The sequence below is a fragment of the Canis lupus genome, chromosome 7, assembly GCF_048164855.1.
Source record: "Canis lupus baileyi chromosome 7, mCanLup2.hap1, whole genome shotgun sequence".
Classification (NCBI taxonomy): Eukaryota; Metazoa; Chordata; class Mammalia; order Carnivora; family Canidae; genus Canis; species Canis lupus.
Window position 1 is genome coordinate 28,523,370 of NC_132844.1, and position 27,949 is coordinate 28,551,318.

Genomic DNA, 27,949 nt, shown 5'->3' on the forward strand with positions numbered 1-27,949 from the left:
TGTAAAAAGGAGGCTAACATAGACAATTTGGGGAAGATTTGCAGGTCATGATATAACTTGCTATGAGGTCTTAAGGGGTGAGTAGTTTACCTGATATGGAAGAGAATATTCAAACTAGAGTAAATAATTCATTATGTTATCTTAATGTATGCCCAAGTCATTTTCTAAATCAATTTCCAATTATTTTTCAGTAGTTCTCAATGAATATTAAGTGAATTACTTAACCTCAAACTTCTGAGAGAACAGGTTGCTCTTTACAGGTTCTTCACAAATGTTTACTTTTGTATATCACTATGACAGTTAGTCTCCCAATGAACTTCCCTTTAATAGTCTCCTCTCTCTAAATCTGGGCTGTCTCTGTGACTTGCTTTCAGCAAGGTTTCAGCTGAAAGAATATAACAGAACTGATGCTGTAGGACCTTGGACTTAGGTCATAAGAAACTTTAAACTTCTACCAAGGTATTTTGGAACATTCCACCTTGGGATGTTCTCTCTTAGAAGCCAGCCACTATGTAATAAATGTGACATCCCTGGACTCTCATATGAGGAGCCAAGTCACATAGAGATGCCCTATATTGGTGTTTTGGTCCAAACCTCAGCTGAGCTCAGTGAGCAGCCAGCATCAACTGCCAGACATGTGAATGAGTAAGTAAGTTATCTTGAGAGGTCCAGTAGAGACTTCCAATGATTACAGCCCTGGCTGTCATCTGATGGCAACCAAATGAAGGACTTCAAAGGAAAACCACCCAGCAGAGCCCTGTTAATTCACAAAACTGTGTGAGAGATAAACAATTATTTAAGACAAGATTTGTTATCAGTAACCAGAATATTAGGAAACCAGAATGGCCATATTAGATTTAAAACAGAACAGGGAAGCAAAATGAAGATACCAAATTATTTTCATTATTATATATATAAAATGTACATGTTCCTACAAATATGCTGGTTGCCATGGAATTTATTTGTTTGTTTATTTTAAAATTTAAGGGTTTTTTTGAGAGAGAGAGAGAGAGAGAGAGAGAGAATGCAGGTGCAAATGTGGCCAGAAGGGCAGAGGGAGAAGAAGAGAGAGAGAGTCTTAAGCAGGCTTCATGCCTAGCACAGAGCTCGATGCAGGGCTCAGTTTCACAACCTGGGCCAAAATCAAGGGTCAGATGCTTTACGAACTGAGCCACCCAGGCGCCAAGAATTTTAGCCCATTCTTCACTAAAATTTATTGGATGCCATTTATTGTGTTCCTGGGCCTTCAAAAGGAATACACTGATAAGGAATCATTTTTCTTCCTCTCAATGCATTTCTATCTTTTGATCAATTTTCTTTCTTTCAATTTCATATACAACATTTAAGGTTGTATTTCTAGGTTTTCCTAGATAGAAGAACCTGGCATTTCTTTTTTCTTTTTAAGAATTATTTTATTTATTTGAGAGAGAGAGAGAGAGCGCACATACAAGTGGGGAGAGAGAAAAGGAGAGGGAGAAAGAGAATCCTTAAGCTGACTACCTCCTAGGCATGGAGCCTGATGTGGAGCTCAATCCCAGGACATAAGATCATGACCTGAGCCAAAATCAAGAGTTGACTGCTTAATCAACTGAGCTACCGAGGTGCCCCAAGAACCTGGCATTTCTTAATCTTTGACACTGAAAATATTCTATTGTTTTCAAAGCTCAATAAGACCTTCTTCCAAAACATTTCAAAAGTTGGTTCTACACTTTACATAATTTACTAATTTGTATGTGACGCTTTTATAGTTTGCAGATTTTCAAATATTTTTCTACAACTATCCATGACAGAAGGATGTCCATGAATGGAATACCCTCCCGTGCATAGCACCAGCAACATGCGTCGTACATCAGAGACAGACTATGGCTTCCCATACTTCACAGTGCTGTACTTAAATAACTACATGTAATTTCACACTATTATAGGATTGACCATGAATCTACTCCAATTTAATTTTGAAAAGAAATTACTCACAGACTATATTATTTTGACCATTACTAGAAACATGTTACTTGCTCCAAACCTCTTAACTAATAGCAATATATGTGACATGGCATTACTTTTGGACTGCTGGAGAATCACTATTCTACACTATTTCCTTATTTCATGAAAATTGTCTAACTTATCTGCATAATGCTGTTCATAATGTTCTCTTATCCTCTTAATGTCTGTGGGATCTATTCTGCCTTTCATTCCTATCATTGAAAATTTATGTCATCTCCTTCTTTCTTTGATTAGTCTGGCTAATAATATTGTCCTTGATCAATTTCTTTTTTTTTTTTAACAGCTCTTGGTTTCATTGATTTATCTATTATTTATTTGTTTGTTCACTGATTTTTACTCTTATTTTTATTTTTTCCTTCTTTCTCCTCATGCTGAATTTCATTTGTTCTTTTTCTAGCTTTTTAAGATTGAAACTTACATAGTTACTTTTAGGTCTTTCTACATTCTGACTACAAGCATTTGCATCCTCTAAATTCCTTCTAATCACTTCTTTATCTGCATCCTACAAATTTTGATATGTTGCGTTTTCATTATCATTCACTTCCAAAGTAAATTTTCCCATGGGAAAGTTAGGCCCATGGATTATTTAGAATGTGTTGTTCAGTTATCAAATATTTAGGGATTCACAGGTATCTGTTATTTATTTTTAGTTGATTTCCACAGTAGTAAGAGAATATAGTTTGCATGACTGTAATTCTTTTAAGTTTATGAGACTAGCTTTGTGGCCCGGACTGTAGTCTATCCTGGTGAATGTTCCATATGTTCTTGAAAAGAATATATCCTACCGTTGTTGGGTGGAGTTCTTTATAAATGTCAATTAGGTCAAATGTTTATATGGTTATTTCAAGCCATCCATACTCTACTGATTTTCTATCTACCTGTTCTGTCAATTACTAGGAATGTTGAAATCCTCAAATATAATTGTAGATGCGTCTATTTCTCCTTTTAAAGCTCTTAGGTTTTTTTTTTTTTTAGCTTATTTTGAAGCTCTGTTCCTGGGTATATAAACATGTAGGATTGTTACATATGCTTGATGAAGTTTTATCATTATGAAATGTGCCTCTTTATCCCTACTAATATTCCTTACTCTGAAGTCTACTTTGTATGATGTTAATATTGCCAATGGAGCTCTTTTTATCAGATTTATTAAGATATAATTTACATACAATAAAATTCACCAATTTTAAGTGTAGAAATTGATAAGTTCTGAGAATATATGGGGTTGTGTAATCATCACTGTTATGATGTAGAACATTTGCATCACTCCAACAAGTTACCTTCTGTCCCTTTGTGGTCAGTCTCTTCCCTCCACTCCTGACATCTGATATGCTTTCTTACTCTATAGTTTATCCTTTTTTCAAAATATTATATAAATGGGATCACAACATGTAGCATTCGGTGTGTGGGCTTCTTTGATTTAGCAAAACGCATTTTCATCCACTGTTGTTAGTTTGTTCTTTGTTATTCCTTAGTAGCGTTCCATTGTGTGGACAGACCACATTTTGTTTACCCCTTGCCAGCAGAAGAGCAGTTGGGTTTCTTTCAATTTGGGGCCATTCAAATTTGGGTGCATTTTTTAAAAATGGAAATGTCTCTTTATTTGACTTAGATAAATATCTAGGTTTTCTACTGCTAGACCACGGTAAGAACAGTATCTGAAACCGAGGAATGGTGGTCTTAAGCTATCTTTCTTTACTCAGCCCACTTTTAATTAATGCTAGAATCAGTCCCCAAAGTTAGAAAATCATGACTTCATAACGAACACTCTAACAGGTAAAAGCAGTACACCACAAAACCTTGATACCTATAGGCAGACATTTTAAGCCCTTAAGGTCCAATAGAGGCCACCTGTAGCCAGAAAAAAGAATGTCAAGAAAATTCACAGCTTAAGTTCTGATCTTGATTCTACTCTGAGAATGTCAAAGTTTTTCAAGATTACAAGAAGTAAGTCTTCGAAAAGGTGAACACGTGAAACTATTAACCCTGTTTAGAAATTCATGTATGCAACTGAAATATACCCAAGACATTCAAACATTATATTTAACTGGTAGACGTTACTTTTCAAAGACACAAAGAGCTTTCCCTACACACCCAAATAATCACTGTGAATATAATCTGGGCCTTGACTGATTGATGGCTTTGTTCATTATTCGCGCTTGCGGCCGACCTCTGCATCCATTTAAGATCAAAGTGGCTGGAATTACCTGCCCACCCCGGCTTCCAAGCGTAACTGAAACAAGTAGAGGAGCTCCAAGGCCTCGAGGCGGAGGCACAGGTAACGGCGAGGTTGGCCCGAGGGGTCTGACGTTTAGATCGCCCTGCCCTTCCCGGCCGCCGCTGCCTCCGAGTCAGAGACAGAACGTCGAGGAGCGAGGGCTGCGCTTTGCCGGGCCGCGCGCGACGACGCCCTGGCCGCCCCGGGCCTTCCCCGCGGCCCCCGCGAGCCCGGGCAGCCGAGCTCCCACGCCCCCGCCGCCCTGCACGGAGCCCGCAGCAGCCGGGCAGGTGTGCTGGGTGCGCGCGCACGCACTGCGCGCCGGGTGCGGGTCTCGCCGGCGGAGGGTTGGCTGGTGGGCGTCGGCCTCCCTGCCAGCCCGCCTCCTCCTTCTCGTCTCGCGCCGGCCGGGGATGCTCGCGCGCGGCGCCCCCTTGCCTGTAAGCCGGCGGTCCCCGGGGCGGGGGGGGGGGGGGGGGCGCGGGTGAGTAGCTGGGAGGGGGCCGCGAGGCGCTCGGCGGAGAGCTCGCCCGGGTTAGTCCGCCGCCGTCACCTGACTCGTTGGAGCAGCCACAGCTGAGGTGGGGGCGGGGATGGGAACGCGGCGCGGATCGCTAGAGGGACGCGGCAGCGCTGGCGGAGGCGGCGGCGGCGGCGGCGGCGGCGGGCGGGTACAGGCTCCTGCGCTCACGAGCGGCGGGCGCGGGGACCCCGGAGCTGCGGGCGGGGGGGCCGGGCTGGGGCTGGAGGCATCTCGCCCCGGGGCACCGGGTCCGCGCGCGGCCGCACACACCCACCCGGCGCGGCTTCCTTGGGCGGCCGGGTCCGCGCATCCTGCGGCGGGAGGCGCCGCTCCTGGGGCGGGGTGAGTACCCGCGGCCGCGGCTCGGCCCCCTCCCCCGCGCCGGGGCAGCGCGCGGATCCGGGGAGGATAATCCTAGGGCGCCGAGAAGGGCAGCGGCCGGTGACAGCTCCGCGGCGCGCTCGGGTGCGGGCGGGGGGCTGGGCCGGGCTGTCAGCCCCGGGAAGGGCGAGGCGCCCGGAGACTCGGGCGCCTCCGCAGAGCCCCCGGGGCGGCCCCTGCGGCGGGGATCGGGGGCGCGGGGAGGGGACTCGGGCGGAGGGCCTCGGCGGCGGCGAGGCAGGAAGGGGAGGCGAGGGCAGAATATGGCGCAATGCTAGGCTAATCTCCACCGCGCCCGAGGGAGGACGAGCCCACTGCCGCAGCAGCGCGAGGAGGAGGACGAGGGAGACGCTCGGGGCTCGGGCGTCCGATCCTACCCCGCGGCGGCGGGCCCGCGAGAGGTGGGCACCGGGGGGCGCGGCGCCCGGGGAATAACCCCGACGCACCGCGGGGATCGGGTTGCGAGCGAAGTGCCGACTGCCCGGGGGGTGCGGCGGGGGCGGGGGCGGCTGGGCGCGTGGGACCTCCGGGACGGTGTCTCGAGCCTGGGGCCCTGACGGACCTGCTCTTGCGGGAGACCCCCCAGATCGCGTCCCGCCGGCGGGGCTTGGCGCGCCCCGGCTCCTGGAGGTGGTGCCAGGGCGGGGACGGAGGAGAAGGGAGCCGCCGTGCGGCTGGAGGAGGCAAGGCCGGGGTCCTCGCAGGGCAGGGTCTGCGGGTGTAAAGCAGGACCATCTCCCCTTCTTTCCCCGCAGAAGAGGAGGTGATAGACGTGGCCGGAGAAGATGTCGGGCCAAACGCTCACGGATCGGATCGCCGCCGCTCAGTACAGCGTGACAGGCTCCGCTGTTGCGAGAGCGGTCTGCAAAGCCACCACTCATGAAGTGATGGGCCCCAAGAAAAAGCACCTGGACTGTAAGCATCTTTTTATATAAGTGGGACATGCGCACGGCAGAGGCGCCCTGGATGCCGGCGTGCGGCCTGGGCTTGCTGTCGATAATGCTGCAGCTTGCAGAACTCCCAGCTGGGCTGCCCCTGAGCTCGAAATCTCCAGACGTGGAGGTGTTGCCTGGGGTCAACCCTGAAACCTTGTGTATGAGCCATTTTTTTTTCTCCTGTTGACCTCTGAGGTCTTGGTGGAAGAAAAAAAAAATATGTGTTAATATTATAAAATACTGAGAACATGTACATTCTGGATTAGGCACTTCTCACTTTTTTTTTTTTTTTTTTTTTGCTCCTCACCCCACCCCTTTGTCCACGTTACAGGAAATTAGAGGTTATACAGTCATACACCCCTGCCCCCCCCCCCCCAAAAAAAAAAGAATGAGAAAGATGAAATCATAAAAGGTCAAACTTGTCACCCTAGTTTTCCAAATGCATTTTTGGATAGTTTTAAAATAGTGTTTTCTTTTTCAGTGTGGCTGCTGAGATTTCATGTGTGAGTGTGGGTGTGTGAGTGTATGTTGTATGTAACCACAACAAACTAAAATAAATTCAAGCTATTGAGTGAGGAAATGGGACTTCAGAGATCATGGCGATTTCATTTTACACATCCTGGCACACTTCTTTGTCCCTTTCTCAGAAACTGCTGGGCAGAGTGACTATGCTGTGGTCACAAAATGGATGTGCTTTCTCAGCATTCGAGATGGTGCACTTTTACAAGAAAATATTTCATTCATGATGCTTTTTCTTTTTATTGGTTATTTGATGGAAAAGGGCTTTATTCCAGTTTGGAATCTATGTATTTCTGATGTAAATTTAGCATTTGATGAACATAGTAAATATTTTGTTGTTGAAGGAAAAATAGGGACTTAGAGAAAGGCTTTCCCTGGCTTTAGGTAGTGAGGTTCTTTATAGGGAAGGCTACATCAGAGTATGTTCCATAGTTGCTATGCAGTCTTTTTTGGCCTGGTTAGCACCTACTTTGTTTTATGATGCCTGTTGGTAAAGATCAGTGTTGGCATAAGAGACACAAAGTGTAGGGCACCTGGGTGGCTCAGTGGTTGAGCGTCTGCCTTTGGCTCAGGTAGTGATCCTGGGGTCTTGGGATCCAGTCCTGCGTCAGGCTCCCCACAGGGAGCCTGCTTCTCCCTCTTTCTATGTCTTTGTCTGTGTATGTGTCTCTCAGGAATAAATAAATAAAATCTTAAAAAAAAAAAAAAAGAAGGTACACAAAGTATAGCCATACCTATTCCCCATCTGACTTCCCTTGCCCGTTTTCTGGGTTTCTTTTGCTTTGGGTCTTCCCCCCATGTGCAGCTGAGAAAATGGCACTAGTGTTAGAATTGACTTTAGTCCTATTGTCTGTGCAAGCATAGCTTGATGAAGCTTACAGCTGGACATTGTAAGGCTTATCCAGCCATGTGAGGCTGTTGTGCCATAAAATTGAATAATTTTGCTTCTAGACGCTTGTCTGAGGGGAAAATACCATTACTCCTTTCCTGAGGGAATTTTTAACAAAATTTGTTGATTATGGTATCATGGGTTATATATGCAGTACAGGATGGAAGAGGCCATCAAGGCCAGGGCACCTAACAGAAGTGGAAATTATAAATTCATGACCAGCTCATTTTGCTGCAGCATGCTGAATCATTGAGCCATCTTTCCATCAGTTTCCCCAACTCTGGAAAGATGACTCATGTCTTAAAGGTATGTGTTAGTCTAGCAAATGCTTTTAATAAAAAAGCTATAGGTTATGGATTTGCTAAGTGCTATGAAAATCTTAGATCAACATATCGATACATTTCATAGAACATTCACAGGTTTGAGCATTTCATTAAAACATCATTCAGATAAAGACTCACTCTTCCATATCTAAATTTTTAGTCGCTTTAATATTTTAGATCAGGATGGTCTTTTAAAAATTTTCAAGGTGGGAATCTCCAGAATGATTTAGTGAGTGGGGGAATTTGAAGATATGGAACATAAGGGGGAGATTCTGTGTTTAGCAAGCAGATGAAGCAGGAATTGGTATTGAATTATTAATGTGAATAAAAAATCATAACGGCTAAACATTTATTGAGCAGTTACTATATGCCAGGCACTGGGCTTTTACACTATTAATTTATTGCTGCTTAACAGGTTCAGGGAAGGTAATTAACTTTCACAGCTTTTAACCACTGCACTTACCTGTTGTCTGGTTTTTATTTAGTAATATTTTCTATTGGGTGTGGAAAAAAAGAAAAGTATTAGCCTGAATGGTTTAATCTCCAAAATACTCATCCTGTTTGTATGGCTTTGTGTGAAATCAAGCAACACAACCCATGACCTTATTGCAATCTCTGTAATATACATGGAGAATTTTAAATTTGGTCACTTAAAAAAATGAGCAAGAGACAAGCACTTTTCAGTATTAGTTTTTCTTTTTAACATTTTACTTTTTGAATAAGTAATAAAATAAATTAACTGCATTTAAAACCAACCTTAGGGCAGAATTTGGAAAGACAGCTATTTGCATTACTGATGCGTCCTATTTTAAGAAAAAAAATTATATGGAAAATTTGAAAATACAAGTATTGTTGTATTTATATGTGTTGTAAGAGGGCATCTTTCTTGGAATTCCTTGTGAAGTTCTTTTAAATAACAGTAGACTAACTTAGTAATTTATTCACAGGTTTTCAGTAACACACCAGTTATAAAAGTGAATCATACCTATTATTAGAACATGCAGACATATAACTAAGTTTCCCTATAGGCAATGAAGCATTCTTAAGTAATGTTTTAGTTTTAAAAATATTAAATAGTAGTTGAGAGGAAAAGAGCACAATGTAGAGTTGGGGATTTGAGACAAAAAAATTTAAACTTTTAATTTGATTGGTGTATAACTTTTTAGTTTGGAATTTACGTTGGAAGATTATAAGATTTGAGTTTATGGTTTTGTGATTTTTCAGATATTGAGTTAACTGAATGGTTAAAAGATAATTCTGGTTTAAAAGATAATTCTTTTTCTCTGTAGGTTGATAGACAAGGAAAATTACTTAATTCTTGGGATTTATGAAATTATGCTTAATGATATATGATTTAAATGTTTACAGGAATGATTTGGTAACATCTGGGGACAGAATTATATGCGGTGAAAAGGTAGAGATAAACTCCAGACATACAGTCTCAGATTTTTTTTCCCCTTCTTTTCAATAACAGTAAGTTTCTTAGAGGAAAAATATATTCAGAAAAGCTTTACCACAATCGCCAGTTACATATTAAATTTAAAATAAATTTAAAATAAAATAGAATATTTTTAATATTCTAAATGATTATATATCTTAAGGTACTTTTGGATTATGTAAAACTTTTATTCCATACTTTGCTATAATAATGTTGCTGCTAGCACATGAAAATTAATAAACACCTGACCAAAGTTAATTTGACATTAATTTTTCTGGGGCCACCTGCACATCCTTGTTCCTTTTCCCTGTAACTTTGTGTACCTATTTGGTAACGCATAAAACATCCAGGATTCAGCAAGTATTTACCTTGGTTACAACTATCGTACATTTCAGTTGCTTTTCCTTTTCTGTTTTGTAGTTGATGGCCTAAAGGATAGCCCAAATCAAATAAAGGGGTAAGATCCAGTAAGGAACCTAATATCTACCCAAGTGCTGTGTCACAGTTACAGAGCAACCAAAAAATAGAGTCAATCCAATGTAATACCTGCAGGGAGAAACTTGGAAAGTTAGACAGTTCTAGTATAGGATTCGCTTCTGTTAAGAGCTTTTACCAACAATTTTTATATATGCTATGTTGTTAAACTAAAACATCTTTATCAAAATTCAGACATAGACATTACTGTTAATATCACACCAAACCTCATGAAAAGCCAAATTAGTTATCAGTAATGCAATTTTTCCCCATTCTAAATCTCTTGAGGGTTTTTAATAATGAACTTATGCCACATAATAAGCAAATGATTCAAGTTCTAAATCATATTTTGAGAGATACTGACTGGCATTTTATAAATGATTCCTATCCTCCCAAATATTTAGGGCACCTGAGTGGCTCAGTTGGTTGGGCAAAACTCTTGGTTTCAGCTCAGGTTGTGAACTCAGGGCAGTGAGATTGAGCCTGATGTCAGTCAGGCTCCGCACTCAGCAGGGAGTCAGCTCGACATTCTCTCTGTGCCCCTCCCCCTGTTCACTTGCTCTCTAAATAAATAAATAAATATTTAAAAAATAAGATTCTATTTCTCATTAGAAATATTATGGTAAAAGAAATGGGAGATACGGTCTCTGTTTTGACTCAAGGCAAATATTGGCAAGTTACCACAAAATTCCTGCTGCTTTAATTTTATTCATAAAGTACCTGCAAATTAGCAAGACATTTTGTCAACAGAATGAAAATTTAACCCTAAATTTAAATAAATTAGTTAATTAAAATAAATATATTGGCTATAACTAAGCTTGCTTAGGATAAATAAAATATATTTTGATTTATAGAAATGCAATTTGCACACTAATTCAGTTGATACCATATCTATATTTGTGATAACTTAATAAAGCTTTCTATATTACACAGATCCAGAAAGCAGGCAAAGATTATTGAATAAAATTAATTGGATCAATGTATAAAAGTTTGCTGACCACTAGAGTAAATTTCAGCATAAGAAGTGTGCTAATTTGTTGTAAATACATTTTGCTTTTATTCTAGTTCTCATTTCACTATTTGTTATCAACTAAATATACCCTCTCATTTTTCTATTCCAAGGCATGCTCTGTTCTTCTTAATGATTTCACCAGAAGACTGAGCCCAAGCATGGAGATAGAGATAGTATTTTTTAGGCAGTTTAGAAGAGCTGGGGGAAATACACTTTTGAAAAAGCATTCGAGTAGATGATCATTGATTGATAACAGCAAATCTTTAAGGGGTCCAGTCTGTATGGTCCTGTGACGTTCCCAGATGACACTCAGCATAATAGGAGGTGGGGCAGAGAGATCCTGTGAGGTTCAGGGGTTGGCAGGAGCAGATGAAGCAGAAGAGTGGCAAAGAGTCTCAGGTAAATAGCATGGAGCATGCTTTAGAAATGACTTAAAATAATTAAACAGGCTTTATATCAGCTAGTGGAACAATAAGGATTTTTTTTCTGGATCTTTTTACTTCCATATTTTCAGGGATATCTTTTTATGTGGTATAATGTTAATTCTGTTTGGGTCACTTTAGATATTGGTGATCAGTGTGGTTAGCATATACTTTCTTAGAACTAGTATAAAATTGGTAATTCAAATCAATTTTTTACATATTGTAAAAATTGAATATATGGAAAAAATATAAAACTATGGGTAAATTCATATCTTAATTGCTATATTAGCTTATAGCATTTTAGATTAAAATCTTGATTTTTGGTACATTGCCATATGAGTTTTAATGTTTAATAAATGGCTGCTGAAGTCTTACTTGTAATTTAATATGTGCACTTAGTTGCTATGGATCCATCTCTTAGCTTTTCACAAATAAATACCCTTTAAATATCTTACCTCCTCTTTTCAGATTGATTGATGCTAGGATAGGGTGTTCTTGGAGCTTATCTAGGTTTCAATAACTTGGTAAAGAAGGTCAGAAGTGACATATAACCCTCTTCCCCGAGGACCTAGGATGCTTTTCTTACAGAGTTGTATTTTAAGTGACTCAACTCCTGAGCCAGTTGCTACTGACTGAGCCTTTAAATATAATCATAGTTCAGTTAAATAATTTGAAAAGTCACATTTCTTGCCACATTCTTCAGTTCTGCCTTGTTGGCAATTTTTTCTCTTTATAGAGAAACATTGCTTATAAAGGGAAATGTTGGCTGTCTGTTTTTTCTTAGGTGTTTATGTAATGTGCTCTATGTTTTGTTCCTTGTAAAGGGGAGAATAGTAGAATGGCATACCCAGTGTCAATTGCATGATGACCTATGGGACGTGATGGAGTCTTCCTAGTAGCAGCTGGGTGAAAGAACAAGCCAGAGAGAGAATTGTGCCCTGAAGCCCACAGCCGTATTACAGCTGGGTTCTTGCTCATTCTTTATTTGTTCCAAATGTGTGAGGGTCTGCACATATATATATAAACGTCCTCTATTACACATCTTTAAGAAGGATCTAATGTTTCCCAAAGAATTTTGTGATATGCCACTCCTGGTTTCTCAAGAAAGAAAGATGCATCTTTGCTTCTTGTGGTTTTGCTTTTTGGCCTGATCATTATTCTCCCAGGGTTAGCACTTGTATTTTAAATTATAACTCTCTTCCTTTCTATATCAGTTATTTTGTCATCTGTATTTTAATCTCTTCTTCTCTCTCTCTTATAACCATTTTCACGTATCTCCATTTAAAACAAAGCCACCTATACGCAACTCTCCTTGGACTCTGACCTCTTCCAGCAACCAACCTGTTGTCCCTTGTTTTTCTTTCAGACCCAAGCTTATTGAGACAGAAGTTCACCACCCAAAGAAAACAAACACAAGTCTACCCTTCTTCGGATATTCTGTGTCTTTGGCTTAATATGTGCATGAAATAATAGGATTGCTATTAGGTGCCAAGCATTGCCAACCCAACTGGCCAAAGCCAGTACTTTAAGAGTTATCCCTCATCTCTCACATCCAGTGAGCGCTCAGTTGTTAAAAACTCTGAAATCTCCTTCTTAATTATTTATGCTTTGCTTTAGATCAGTGATGACCTCATTTGTGGGTTTTTTGTTGTTTGTTTTTTTCGGTTTTTGTTTTGTTTTTAAAGATTTTATTTGAAAGAGAATGCGTACACAAGTAGGATGGAGAGGAGTGGCAGAGAGAGAGAGAGAAAGAGACAGAGACAGAGAGAGAAAAGGAGGCTCCCCACTGAGTAGGGAGCTGGATGTAAGGCTCAATTCCAGGACCCTGGAATCATGACCTGAGTCGAAGACAGTCGACTGAGCCACCCAGATGCCCCATAATAAACCTCATTTGTAAAATGAAGATTAGTAATAGTACCTCCCTTATCTTTGGTGAGGAATAAATGAGACAACACATGGAAAATACCTAGTCCAGAACTTGACACACAAATGTGCAAGGAACATAAGCTTATTACTATCACTGTTACTGTTAACCATTACTGGTACAATTGCACTAGTAGTTGGTGCTATTGTTGCCCCTACTAGTACCGTTACTGCTGTTACCACCACTGTAACAACAGATATGTTCATTAGTGATTTGCCCTTACCACTTCTCCATGCACGTTTTTTGCTTCCTGCTTTCAGTTGCTTCAGTCTTTACATTAATTCCAGCTTTCTCTGTCTATAGTTTGGAAGCTTAAAACATATTATTTCTGTTTTTTTAGTGATCACTTTTAAAAATTTAATCTGCCTACTTAAATTCTAAAGTAGAACAGTATCTTTTTATTTCCTCCCAAAGAAAAGAAACTTAGAAACTACTCCATTCACCCACTTCTTTCTTACATGCTATGTTGTCTGGTATTTTAATTCTAACATAATCTTAACCCCCCAAACTAGACGTTGTTCGATACAGGCAATGTTTATGTCAGTAAATCCTCCTCGACTTCTTTTTTCACCATTTCTTCATTATGCCTAGGGTTTTCCTGAACTGTATCCATTTGAAGCTCCTTCAGTGAGGCTCTTTAGTTGTCAACTTTGATTTTGTCTAAAAAAAAAAAACTTTTTTGTGCATATTTTTGAAGAAGAGTTTATATACACAAATCTAGATTGACAATTATTTTTTCTTTGAAGATAATTTCACTCTTTTGGCTTCTGTTATTCCTTTTAAGACTTTATCTATGAGTCTACCTGCCTTTAGGTAATCCTATTTTGTGACAGCTTTTATAATCTTGTTTGTTTTGTCCTTCTGTAGTATATGAGTGTGTAGATGTAGCTTTCTGATTTTTTTAATTTTAATTTCAGTATAGTTAATATACTCGTGTTATATTAGTTTCACATGTACAAGATAGTGGTTCAACACTTGTAGACATTACTCAATGCTCATCATAAGTGTACTGTTAACCCTCTTCATCTATTTCATCCATCCCCCACGCCCATCTCCCCTCTGGTAACCACCAGTTTGTTCTCTATAGTTAAAAGCCTATTTTTTGGTTTATCTTTTATGTTGTTGTTCTTTGTTTTGTTTCTTAAATTCCATATATAAGTGAAATCATATGATATTTGTCTTTCTCTGACTGACTTATTTATTTTAGCATTATACCCTCTAGATCCATCCATGCATGTTGTTGCAAATGGCAAGATTTTGTTATTTTTTATGGCTGAGTAATTCCATTGTGTGTATATATACCACATCTTCTTTTCCATTTATCTATCAGTAGATACTTGGGCAATTTCCATAATTTGGCTATTGTAAATAATGCTGCAGTAAACATCGGGGTTCATATGTCTTTTGAATTAGTGTTTTCATATTCTTTGAATAATTACCCAGTAGTGGAATTACTAGATGATATGGTAGTTTACTTTTTATTTTTAGGGAATGTCCTTATTGTTTTGTATAGTGACTATACCAGTTTATATTCCCACCAACAGTGCAAGAGAGTTCCTTTTTCTCCACATCCTCACCAACACTTATTGTTTCTTGTGTTTTGGGCTTTAGTTGTTCTGACAGGCATGAGGTGATATCCACTATGGTTTTGATTTGCATTTCCCTAATGATAAGTGATGTTGAGCAGATTCTCACATATTTATTGGCCAACTATATGTCTTCTTTAGAGAAATACCTGTTCATGTCTCTATTTCTTTAATTGGATTATTGGTCTTTTTTAGTGTTATGTAAATTCTTTATGTATTTTGGATACTAACCTTTTACTGGATATGTCATTTCCAAATATCTGCTCCCTTGCAGTAGGTTGTCTTTTAGTTTTGTTGTTTCCTTCACTGTGCAGAAGATTTTTATTTTGATGTTCCAGTAGTTTATTTTTGCTTTTATTTCCTTTGCCTCAGGAGACACATTTAGAAAAATATCACTATGATTGATGGATGTCAGAGAAATTACTACCCATGCTTTCTTCTAGGATTTTTATGACCTCATGTCTCACATTTAGGTCTATTAATCCATTTTGAATTTATTTTTAGTGTATGGTGTAAGATAGCTTCATTCTTTTGCATGTAGCAGTCCAGTGTTCCCAACATCATTTATTGAAGAGACTGTCGTTTTCTTATTGCATATTCTTGCCTCCTTTGTTGATTAATTGGCGATATATTTGTGGGTTTATTTCTGGTTGATTCTGTTCCATTGATCTATGTGTCTGTTTTTGTACCTGTACCATACTGTTTAATTACTACAGCTTTGTAATATATCTTCATATCTGGGTTGTGATACCCTCAGTTTTATACTTGTTTTTCAAGATGCTTTGGCTATTTGGGTTTTTTTTAAATGGATCTATATATATTTTAGGATTGTTTGTTCTAGTTCTGTGAAAAATCCTGTTGGTATTTTGATAGGGATTACATTAAATCTATAGATTTCTCTGGGTAGTACAGAAATTTTAACAGTATTCTTCAAATCCATGAGCATGGAATGTCTTTCTAGTGCTTTGTGTCATCTTGAATTTCTTTCATCTGCATTTTATACTTTTCAGAGTACAGGTCTTTTACTTCCTTGGTTAAGTTTATTTCTAGGCACTTAATTATTTGTATAATTGCAAATGGAATTATTTTCTTAATTCCTCTTTCTGCTACTTCATTATTACTGCATAGAAATACAATAGATTTCAATATATTGATTTTGTATCCTGTGACCTTACTTAATTCATTTATCAGTTTTAGTAGTTTTTTGATGGAGTTTTTAGGGTTTTCTATATATAGTATCATGTCATCTTAAACTAGTGAAAGTTTTACTTCTTCCTTGCTGGTTTGGATGCTCGTATTGATTATTGCAGCTAGGACTTTCAGTACTATGCTAAATAAAGTGGTAAGAGTGGGGATGATCTTGTTCCTGATCGTAGGGGTAAAGTTCTCCATTTTTCGCCATTGAATATATTAGCTGTGATTTTCATATATGGCCTTTATTATGTTGAGGGATGTTCTCTCTAAAACTGCTTTGTTGAGAATTTTTATCATGAATGGATGCTGTACTTTGTCAAAGGCTTTTTTTGCATCTATTGAAATAATCATATGGTATTTATACTTTTTGATGTGATATATCATATTGATTGATTTGTGAATATTGAACCACCTTTGCATCCCAGGAACAAATCCCACTTGATTGTAGTGAATGACTTTTTAATGTATTGTTAGATTTGGATTGGTAATATTTTGTTGAGGATTTTTGCATCTGTGTTCATCAGAGATACAGGCCTATAATTCTTTTCATTAGTAGTGTTTTTATCTGGTTTTCATATGAGAGTAATGCTGGCCTCATAGAATGAATTTGGAAGCTTTCCTTCCTCTTAGATATAGCTTTCTTTTATTTATCCTCTTTGGGACTTGTTGGGTTCCCTGAATCTGAAAATTCATTTCTTTTATCAGAGCTGGGAAATTCTCAGTCTGTTTTATTACTGATTGTGGCCTATACCCATTTTCTTTTTTGTTGCCTTCAAATATGATTATATATACACTAAACTTTCAGATCATATCCTTGTATCTCTAAATCTACTCTTTGTCATTTCAGATGCTTTATTCACTGTTTAGCATGCTTTGTTTTCCAGATATGTTCTAGTTAATTCTCTCTTTAGCCATGTCTTTTCTGCTTTTACTCATCCTTGGTTTTTAATTTCATTCCTTAATATTTTTCATTTTTGAAGTTTTTCAGATTTGCTCTTTTTTGGGGATGACCTATTTCTTACATTTTTTAGTTCCTCTTTTGTTTCTTCACCATTTGAAACACAACTCATTTCACGTTCTGTATTTCATAGATCCATTACATGAACCTCTTTGTTTGCTATGATCTTTGCCTGACCCTCAATCACGAAATGTTTCCTCATGTGTTTGTCATTTTGGACTTCATCTGAGGTAGTCCTGAAAACTGAGGATAACCTAGAGAGACTTGTATTTGCTTCTATCAGATTCCACAAGTGCTACTGTCCTGGGGGCACCTTAAGTTGATTTCTGCTATTGGAGTTTCCCATCTAGGGCAGGTCTAGGTCCATAATTACAAAGTCTGAAAAGCTCAGAAGACCAAAATCCTTTTTTGTAAATCACTTGGTAGCAAAATCCGTACTATGTACCGTGAAAGTTTGTATGTTGAACTATAGAAATATTGTTGTATCGTAGAATGCTGTCCAGATTAGACTGGGGTGTTACTTAATGTATGGTGTATGTACCATATTACTTTTGTAAAATCTGGAGTCGTTAATTCTGAAACACATATGGCTCTGAAAGTCTTGAATAGAAGAGTATTAATTTGTAGCCTAATATGAGTCACAAACTTGGGCAGGGGGATTTCTATGATTACAAAAGCCCTAAAGATTTCTTTTCTTCCCCTTCATTTCCCCAAAACCTAGACTAAGTGGGACAAGCCTTTCTGTTGACTTCCTTTGCAGCAAAGTGTTCTCTTTTGTTTTTGTTTTTTTCTCCTGGTTTTACAAAGGTAGTAACTCTTTGAGGGTCCCAGCTTTCTGTAAAGGTCTTTATTCCAACTTAACCACCTTGCTAGTCTCAAAGAACTTGTTTTCTGTTCCCCATAGGGCTCTTAAAATCTAAGCCTTCCGGCCACTCAGATTAACACTTGGCCTCAAGGAGTTTTCTCTTCCGTATCACTTTACCATGTGTTTTTCCGCATCCTCTTTATGTTTTGGGCTGGAGCATCAGTTTTATTTTCTTGTGAGTTCACCCAGATAAGTGGAAGGATGCCAGTAATATTTATCTAAATTATCAGATATGTTTTTTTCTGTATGCTAGAAATGGAAGCAACCTGCTTCCTATCCACCATTCTTTCCTCTTCTTCCACTCCCCATACACACCACAGTTCCTTTCTGAGAAACTTTGACATTCATTAGGTTCACTATCCTCTGTATTACTTCTGGGCTCTTATATTTTAAAAATCTCATTTCTAAAACTTAGCTTTAGTCATTCCTTCTCAGGACATGTATCCCTGTCATATCACACTCATGGGGTTGTAGTGGGATCTTGTTTAGTGGAATTTTTTTCCTTTAGCCTGCAGTTTCATTGAGGTTGCCTTATCCCTGACACCAAACATAGCATGGCAGTATATTTGGGTAAACATTTGCTGAATGATTTTTTTATTACAGATTTCATATTTCCCAAATTTTAGACTTTTTTTTGGTTCTTAAAAACTTTTTCTTCAAAGATTTTACATTTACTTGCTAACCTTTCAGAAGAGCAAGGAGTTAAACTTGATCCATTTTCTCTCAAGGTTTTGAAAGCCATAGAAATGTAATATTGAAGGAAAACAAAAGAAACATTACATTGCTTAATGTACATAGCTGTACATTTCCTGATAGTCTTTCAATGCTTGTATCCTCGTGACACGATAAAAATTTCACCAGGGGGTATGGTTCAGTTGGTTAAGTGTTCAACTCTTGATTTCAGCTCAGGTCTTGATCTCAGGGTTGGGGATCTGAGCCCCACATTGGGCTCCATGCTAGTTGTGGAGCCTACTTTAAAAAATTTCACTGGGGTAAAATTATGTCCTTGATATGAAAAGATTTTTTTGGTTGTGGATTTAAAGCATATGCATACTTCTCTTAGTGTATATCATCAATAATTAGGTAGTAGGTGATTATTAATATTAGAGAAAATTCTTCACTAGCCTTTATTGTGTGTATACGTGTGTACCCATTTGCTTTAGTTTGTTTTGAGTTAGAGTTAGGTAGCACTGTTTTTTAGTATCTGCTTTATCACAAGTACATACATTATGACAGGTAGGCATAGTTATGGAAGAAAAACATTATTTTAAAGTAGCTATATACCCTTAATTTCCTTTAAAATGATGTTCACTATATAGATGGTGATACTAACATGATAGTATTACCATTAGAAACATGAGGATTTTAGAAAAGCTCTGAAGAAAGGAGACAAGCTTTAGTTAAAATTTTGGGTTGTTTTGCTTTTGGAAAGAGAGCAATAACTGTTAGCGTATTTAATTTGGCTTTTAATGACCTGTTTGTAGAAATTAGAAACTACTTTCAATATTGAGGCTTTCAGTAACTTATTTAGCACAATTTCATTATTTATTCATTTAACAAATATTTAGGTATTTACTAAATGTCAGGAATTGTTCCCGGAGGCAAGAGTACCATGGTAAACAATATAGACATAACTCTTAGCAACTTAGTATGGGAGACAGTCCTTTTACAAGTGACTCAAAAGAAATTAAGTGTTAACAGGGGAAGTGAAGACTCCAGTGGAGGTACCTTGCAGAAGTGGTGTTTAAGTCTAGACCTGAAAAATAAGTGGACTACCTAGGTGAGGTGTGACCAGGAGCTGCTGAACACTCTTATCTAAGAAGAGGTTCAGAGGGAACAAGACACATTTTAGGAATTTAAAGTAGTGAAAGGTTACTGGAAAACTGAATTTAAGAAGGCCAAGAAGGTTAAAGAAGACCTGAGTTGTGAACCAGGATCACCTATGGAGGGCTTTCTAGGCTGGAGAGAATCTTCATTTTCACAGATGAGGAATCTAAGTTCCAAAGAGGCAAAAATCATACATTCTATATTGGTTAATACTGAATAATTCTTATCTATCTTTCTTGAACAGGTGCCCTATTGGGTCATTGCCTTGTTCACCTAGTTCTGATTGCTGTTATTGGTGCCAGGAAATATCTGTGTGAATCATGTAAATGTAAACATATTTAAACATAAATGCATACACACAGACACTTTAATAGTCTGAATTCAAACTCACCATAAATGCAAAACAAACTGAGGGCACTTCTGACAGAGTGAACAGTCATGAAGCAGTCCCTAATGGCACTCCAGGGCTCATCTTGCCAGCATTTCCTTTTTGTCTTTTCCCTCTTCTTGTCTGTTGCTTGGTTCTTGGGTCATGGTGCTAACACCAGAGAATGTTACCTATGCCATTAGTGATAGTGAAGACTAAAAAGATTACAGACTCATGTAACTTAGTTGAAAGTCTTCTAAAATCTGTTTCTTAAATGAGCTTTAGAGGCCATTTAGTTTGGTCTTAATTATTTGGTGACATAATTTATAACATTCCTTAACTATCACCACTGAAATAATGGAGTTTTATAATCAGGCTTAACTATTAATGCAAAACAAAAGTAACCCCTCTCATCACTATATATATTAAGTATATTTAAGTATGTTTATGCCATACTTCACTGGGTTTGTTAGTCTATTAATGCCCAAGAAAAAACTTAAGTTATTAAAATTGAGGTTAAGGAAATATCCAGGTGAAGAATTTTATCTTTTCCCTGTTCTCTCTAAAACTAATTGTTTTCACATTATCAACCTCTTAGAATTCTTTTCCTTAAGATAAGTATTAAAAATATCAGAAAATACTTTATTATTTTTCCTTAAAAGCTGAAAGAGAATATCAGAAAATTTATAATAGCTTCAAACTCTACACTTTACAGATTCCCCATCATCAGATTCAGTTAGACCATGGCTTAACAAAGTTTTGTTATTTTTGTCTCCCTAACTCAATAGGATTGCAGGGTGTTCATGTTTTTATGGGCTCTTCACTAAGCATTTTAACATTTAATATTCTGGTTTTTGCCTGCCTTGAGTGAGAATGAGTGCACCCTTGGAAGGTTCCACAGAAGGCTGATTTGAGGCAATGCCAAGAAACAGGCTGAACCCACTGTTTACCACCTGCATCTCCTCATGTCTTTGTGGTCCTATACTTCATTTTTATCCCCAACGGAGCTCATCATAGTTCCAAAGGAGTAACTTAGCTTTTAGTTATACTTTATTGCATTTTATGAAGAACTGTGTGCTGCAGTAACATTACTCTGTTTAGGGTAATGTCTGTTCTCTGCATTTCAGTGGAATACTGAAATTCTTTAGCCCCTCTATGGACTGTGCTAATCATTTCATGCAGTAATGCTGTGAATCTAAAAAGAAGTGCTTTGTAGTACAACCTGAAATCTGGCATTGTGTTGCCCCCAGCTATGGTTTTCTTTTTTAAAATTCCCCTGGCTATTCGGGGTCTTTTCTGATTCCACACAAATCTTAAAATAATTTGTTCTAACTCTCTGAAGAAAGTCCATGGTATTTTGATAGGGATTGCATTAAACGTGTATATTGCCTTGGGTAACATTGACATTTTCACTATATTAATTCTGCCAATCCATGAGCATGGAATATTTTTCCATCTCTCTGTGTCTTCCTCAATTTCTTTCAGAAGTATTCTATAGTTTTTAGGATATAGATCCTTTACCTCTTTGGTTAGGTTTATTCCTAGACAGCAAAGGATACAGTCAACAAAACTAAACGACAACCTACAGAATGGGAGAAGATATTTGCAAATGATGTATCAGATAAAGGGCTAGTATCCAAGATCTATAAAGAACTTATTAAACTCAACATCAAAGAAACAAACAGTCCAATCATGAAATGGGCAAAAGACATGAAGAGAAATCTCACAGAGGAAGACATAGACATGGCCAACAAGCACATGAGAAAATGCTCCGCATCACTTGCCATCAGGGAAATACAAATCAAAACCACAATGAGATACCACCTCACACCAGTGAGAATGGGGAAAATTAACAAGGCAGGAAACCACAAATGTTGGAGAGGATGTGGAGAAAAGGGAACCCTCTTACACTGTTGGTGGGAATGTGAACTGGTGCAGCCACTCTGGAAAACTGTGTGGAGGTTCCTCAAAGAGTTAAAAGGAGACCTGCCCTACGACCCAGCAATTGCACTGCTGGGGATTTACCCCAAAGATTCAGATGCAGTTAAACGCTGGGACACCTGCACCCCGATATTTATAGCAGCAATGTCCACAATAGCCAAACTGGAAGGAGCCTCGGTGTCCATCGAAAGATGAAGGGATAAAGAAGATGTGGTCTATGTATACAATGGAATATCACTCAGCCATTAGAAATGACAAATACCCACCATTTGCTTCGACATGGATGAAACTGGAGGGTATTATGCTGAGTGAAATAAGTCAATCGGAGAAGGACAAACATTATATGTTCCATTCATTTGGGGAATATAAATAATAGTGAAAGGGAATAGAGGGAAGGGAGAAGAAATGGGTAGGAAATATCAGAAAGGGAGACAGAACATAAAGACTCCTAACTCTGGGAAATGAACTAGGGGTGGTGGAAGGGGAGGTAGGGGGGGTGGGGGTGAATGGGTGAAGGGCACTGAGGGGGGCACTTGACGGGATGAGCACTGGGTGTTATTCTGTATGTTGGCAAATTGAACACCAATAAAAAATAAATTTTTTATTGAAAAATAAATAAAAAGTGCTTCCTCAGTTGAGTTCAGCATTACTTTTTCAGATGGATAAAAAAGAGTATAAATTGGGCACTCAATTGGTAGGAGCGTAAATTGGTGCAAATTTTTGGGACGGAAAATTGGCAGTATTACTCAAAACTCTTCAAAATTGATGGCTGTAAATTTATCTCAAATAACTGGCAAAATAGGCAAAAGTATGATTTCAAAGCTGTTTGTTGCAACATTGTATGTAGGAATACAAAATTGAATACACCTAAGTACTTTATTCAAGAATGGTGGTGTATCCAAACAATATAATACTGGGCAACCTTGAAAAATGATGTTGTTAAAGTATATCTGATATGTAAAGCCAATTTATTGGATACAATCTAATTTTCTTTTTTAAAAGTACCATGATACATATTTTAGTAGACTGTATGCCAAAATGTTATCTGTGGGTTGAAGGATTTTCACTTCCTACTTTATACCCATATCCATGACTATTGTGATTATGGGTTACAGGAATATAGATCAAACTAGTTTGGGCAAAGGCAGGGCCATATTTTGGCCCTTATGACCAAGCTGAGGGAAAGGCAGGTTGAATTGGGCCTCTCTGGTTCTTATTCAGGATTCTCCTCCCACCTCATTTCTCTTGCCTCCGTTTCACAGAATAGTGATTGAGCACATCCTTCATTCTCACAAACTTAACTTTCTTAGTGAGCCTGGAAACATGATGGCTCACAGGCTTACATTACCACAGCCTCACCAAAAGAAAGGGATTCTCCTTTCTAGAGTTTTACAAATTCACAGGGAAGAGTTCTGATTTGCTTTATTCAGGTCATGATTTATCATTGTATGTGGCATGATACTGTGGTTGTCGATCTTAACCAGAACTACCTTGTTGGGAATCCCTAGAGCTAGTGGCTTGATACAAGTTTTATTTTTTACCCACATCTCAGTCTGCTATGGATGGTTCCTTCTATCTAGGGAGTCTCACCAAGGGATTTCAGAGGCCTCCACTACATTCTATGCATCTGTCTGACAGAGGAAGGAGACAGAAAGGGCGAGGTGTGAGAGGCTGTTATTGCAGGGGAAGATTTGCGTCCAGGCCTAGACATCATTTAGCCTATATTCCATTGGCAAGAACTCGGTGGCCTCACTAGGAGAAAGTGGGAGATGAAGACTGGCTGCAAATCCAGGGAAAGGAAATGGGATATGATCACATAGCGTTGATTCTACCATGTCCACGGAAAAAGAAAGTGTATTATGGCTTGTCACCTATATCTTAAAATACTTATTGCATGCCACCTAGATCTCTAGGGATTTTGCTGCTATAAGTAATGTGATCAGTAATAAGCTAGCTACTGTTAATTTTTCTTTCAGTGAGACCACATGAGTCTGGAAATGGATGACTAATGGCCAGCTAGTAGACTCATTGCATATTTCTCCATCCTTGGCAGACATTGCAGATTGATCCTGGCACAATTTTCTTCAAAGTTTGATTTTGCCTCCTAGTACATTCATAGACAATGCTCTGGATTTCTGCTATCAATGATATTTGGCACTTAAGATGGAACACATTTGCCATCCCTTGTCTAGGGAGTTTATCCATGCTAGACAGTAAGGCAAAGCATTTGCTGGATTTATCTAACACTATGGATTGGCACTCAGCTTGGATGGTTCCAAGGGCAGAATTCATCCGACAGTGACTTTGTCTTGGGATGCCTGGGTGGCTCAGCGGTTGAGCGTCTGCCTTCGGCTCAGGGCATGATCCCAGAGATTCCTGGTCTTTAAAATCAAGCAGTTTAGTGATTTGTGTGGGTAGGCTATGGGAGAAGTTCTTCCTTGCTCTGTTTAATTAGTTACCTTAAATTATACAAAGCATATCTTACTTTTAGTACCAAGAAATTTTCTTTTAGTTGTTACTTAAGTACCTACATGGATATGGTTTCTTCTTTAATGTAAGATGCTTCTTTATTCACTTTTTTTTTCTTTTCTTTTTTTTTTTTTTTTAAGCAGGCTCCATGCAGGGAGCCCGATGTGGGACTCGATCCCAGGACTCCAGGATCACGCCCTGGGCCAAAGGCAGGTGCTAAACCACTGAGCCACCCAGGGATCCCCTCACTTTTTTATGTATAAGTACATTAACTGTCTTTTCCTATAAGGTTTATTTTTTATTTTTAAAGATTTTATTCATATATTGTTGAGAGAGAGAGAGAGAGGCAGAGACACAGGCAGAGAAAGAAGCAGGCTCCATGCAGGGATCCTGATGTGGGACTCAATCCTGAGACTCCAGGATCACGCCCTGGGCCAAAGGCAGGTGCTAAAGTGCTGAGCCACCCAGGGATCCCCTTCCTGTAAGATTTTAATGAAGAAAAATGAAGGGGCTTTCTGGGGTGAAGGAGAGGCTCACCCATCAGCATCATATGCTCTTAATTGCTGCCATCCTCACAAACCCCTGTGAGCTCAATACTTGTATCCTTAACAGAGAAGGAAAACAAGGCCCGAACTGGTTAGGGAACTCATCCAAGGTCCCATAGATAATGAGGGGGAGAAGTCAGGATATTTTTTTTTTTTTTTTTTTTTTGTGGTAGGGAAAAGCAATTACCTTTTTTTTATAATAAATTTATTTTTTTATTGGTGTTCAATTTGCCAACATACAGAATAACACCCAGTGCTCATCCCATCAAGTTCCCCCCTCAGTGCCCGCCACCCAGTCACCCCCACCCCCCACCCTCCTCCCTTCCACCACCCCTAGTTCGTTTCCTAGAGTTAGGAGTCTTCCATGTTCTGTCTCCCTTTCTGATATTTCCTACTCATTTCTTCTCCCTTCCCCTCTATTCCCTTTCACTATTATTTTATCAGACGTTGTAACTATAAGACTTATGGGGGCATTTTCCTTTGCATTGTGTTTCTTGCTTGCTGTCTGTTATCTCAAGTGTCAGAGTAGCAATAGTCCAAAATAAAACCAGTTAAAGCACTATGTGATTGTTTTAGGGAGGAAAAAAAGAGGGTGAGATATAAAGGCAATTCATTAGTAAATTAGCTAGATAGGCAAAAGCCTTGCCAAAGACCCTTCTCTGGCTAATGGGAAAAAAGGCGGAGGGGGCTCAGTTCAAAGGAGCCCAGCCTCACCCCTCGTCACTTATGTCTTTTGATAACTTGCTGCTGAAGCCCTTACTATATCATATGTGTTAATTAAGGACCTTGGGAGGTGATGGAAGGTACAGCAGAAGGAACACTGATTTGTGATCAGAGGACCCAATGTAATTCCAGGCTCTGTTGCTTTCCAGCTATGACCTTGTCCAGATTAACTTCATTTCTTTGGGCCTCAATCTCTTTTTTCTAAGGCATCCTGGGGATACGGTAACACTTGAAAGAATAGATTTGTTAAAAACAGGAATAATGACAACAAACTTTGACCCTAAATTACTTTACAAATTATTGTTATTAGAGGCAAAAGCCTTTTGGGCCCCAACAATTATCTTCCTAGATACTTTTCAGGTCCTGTATGCAGCAGTAACTATGCAAAAGGAGCCCACCTTCAGCTGCTCTGTGCTGGTCTTGCATTACTTAAGAGATAATAGTTTATTCCTAGGAGGTTCAAAAAAGGAATGGGGCAGTTAAAACCTCACTATCTGGTTTCATGATCTTGTTTTGTTCTCTTGACAAATGTTAGTACTAATTATAAAAATATCAGTGTAACTTTGATTAAAATCATCTCTTAGCATTTTTTTCTATACTAAGCTTTTCAAATATACTTTTAGTAAAAGAGGGTATTTGCTTCTTAAAAATAATGATAGTTGTCCAAGGACATGTTTAAGACATAGGAAGTGACAGAACTGAAATATGTGGAGTGACTTTATTGTTGGACCTACATTCTTTATTGTTAGCATTTTGCACTGCTTTCAGGTTATAGTTGAAGATGTGAGTAGAAAAAAAAGAAATGGAGATACATAAGATAGACTGTTTTTGCATTAAGCATTAATGAATTGCTCTTAAGGAAAGTGTTTTGGTTTTTTTTAAGATTTATTAATTTATTTTAGAGAGTGAGAGCGTGAGAGTGAATGGGGGCAGAGGCAGACGGAGAGGGGAAGAGGATCCCAAATTGACTCCGAGCTAAGTGCAAAGGCTGATGTGGGGCTCCATCCCGTGACACAGAGACCATAACCTAAGCCGAAATCAAGAGTCAGGTACTCAACAACTGAGCTACACACAGGTGCCCTAAGAAAAGAGTTTTTTTAAGATTTAGAAAAAAATTTTGAACTGGTAGTAAAATTGATTTAAAAGTAAGATTGTTTTTCATGGTGAATCTCAATTTATATTGTATATACTAATAGTGAAATATGTTTGAAAGACTTGGACAATTTTTAATACTATTAGAAACATGAACAATACTTAGTACTGTGTAACAAAGTTTAATAATGTTTAGGATATTATGTTTATTGTTTGAAGATATTTTGAAAAACTGCTAGCTGAGTAATTGAATTACTTTAAATTTTACATGTAAGAATTTCATCCTTGTAACTAACAGTAAGCTGTATGATTATGGTTAAGAATTTTTAACTATTAATAAATTAATGGACCAGATACAATATAATTTGAGGGAAGTTGTAATTATTAGAGTTTGTCAAAATCTCAAACAGGTTATAAATATGAGCTATTTTATTTTGAAACATTTTTTTTGCATTTGTTTAATTAATTAAACTGTTAAACTTGGCCAGCTGCTTTGAAAAGTGTGAAAGGGGCAAACATTTGCCTAGACTCAGGTGTACTATTCTTGAATTAAACCTTTAATCTTAAATCCAAAAATTAACTGTCAGTAGTAGAATATTGGAATTGAAACACATAAAAAAGAATATTAGCAGTTTCTGCATCATAGTATGATCTGTTATGTATGTCAAATCTTGGTTGTCTTATGTAAAACTTAGTTATTTTGTAGTTTAAATAGTTTTCTTTATTTTTTTATTTTTTTTTAAAGATTTTATTTATTTATTCATGATAGTCACACAGAGAGAGAGAGAGGCAGAGACATAGGCAGAGGGAGAAGCAGGCTCCATGCAGGGAGCCCAACGTGGGATTCGATCCAGGTTCTCCAGGATCGTGCCCCGGGCCAAAGGCAGGCGCCAAACCGCTGCGCCACCCAGGGATCCCTAAATAGTTTTCTTTATATTATATGAAAGTTTTTAGAAAAATTAATGTCTGTTCCATACTCATTTAACAGTTATTTTTGGACTGTTAATATGGGAACCAAACTAATATTACACATCTCAGTTTTCTTACAGTGCATACAGAAGATATAAAACTGAGGGGTGTTAGGACAGAAGATGGAAAAGAGGAAATTGCCAAAGTTGTAAGACTTACTTGTCTCTCTTGAGTCAAAGATTCACTATTCCTGTCTCCAAACTTCTGTGAAAATACATAGGATTTTCTAATGTTGGCCCTCTCTTTCTTTGAAATTAATGTCAATCAATCTGGATAAAACCAGCCAAACAAAACATGTTCAGTGTAACTTTTGCTTTAATAAAGAATTGAGTATTTTATTAATAACGTGTAATT

At 38.5% G+C, this 27,949-nt stretch overlaps 1 protein-coding gene across 14 annotated transcripts in view; it reads left to right on the forward strand.

The window, feature by feature from the left end:
- Positions 1-4,504: 4,504 nt before the first annotated feature.
- The window catches only part of SNAP91 (synaptosome associated protein 91), a 139,880-nt gene continuing 116,435 nt past the window's right edge, over positions 4,505-27,949 (forward strand). For 5 of the 14 annotated variants that reach the window (XM_072832190.1, XM_072832192.1, XM_072832195.1 and 2 more), the window contains exons 1-2: positions 5,330-5,524; positions 5,879-6,038. In XM_072832190.1, coding sequence (XP_072688291.1) covers positions 5,909-6,038 — 130 coding nt within the window. In that variant the 5' untranslated portion in view covers positions 5,330-5,524; positions 5,879-5,908. Of the gene's footprint in view, positions 4,660-4,770; positions 4,891-4,928; positions 5,085-5,325; positions 5,525-5,878; positions 6,039-27,949 lie in introns of those variants that run through there. The other 9 variants (XM_072832185.1, XM_072832194.1, XM_072832189.1 and 6 more) reach the window with 7 other exon arrangements.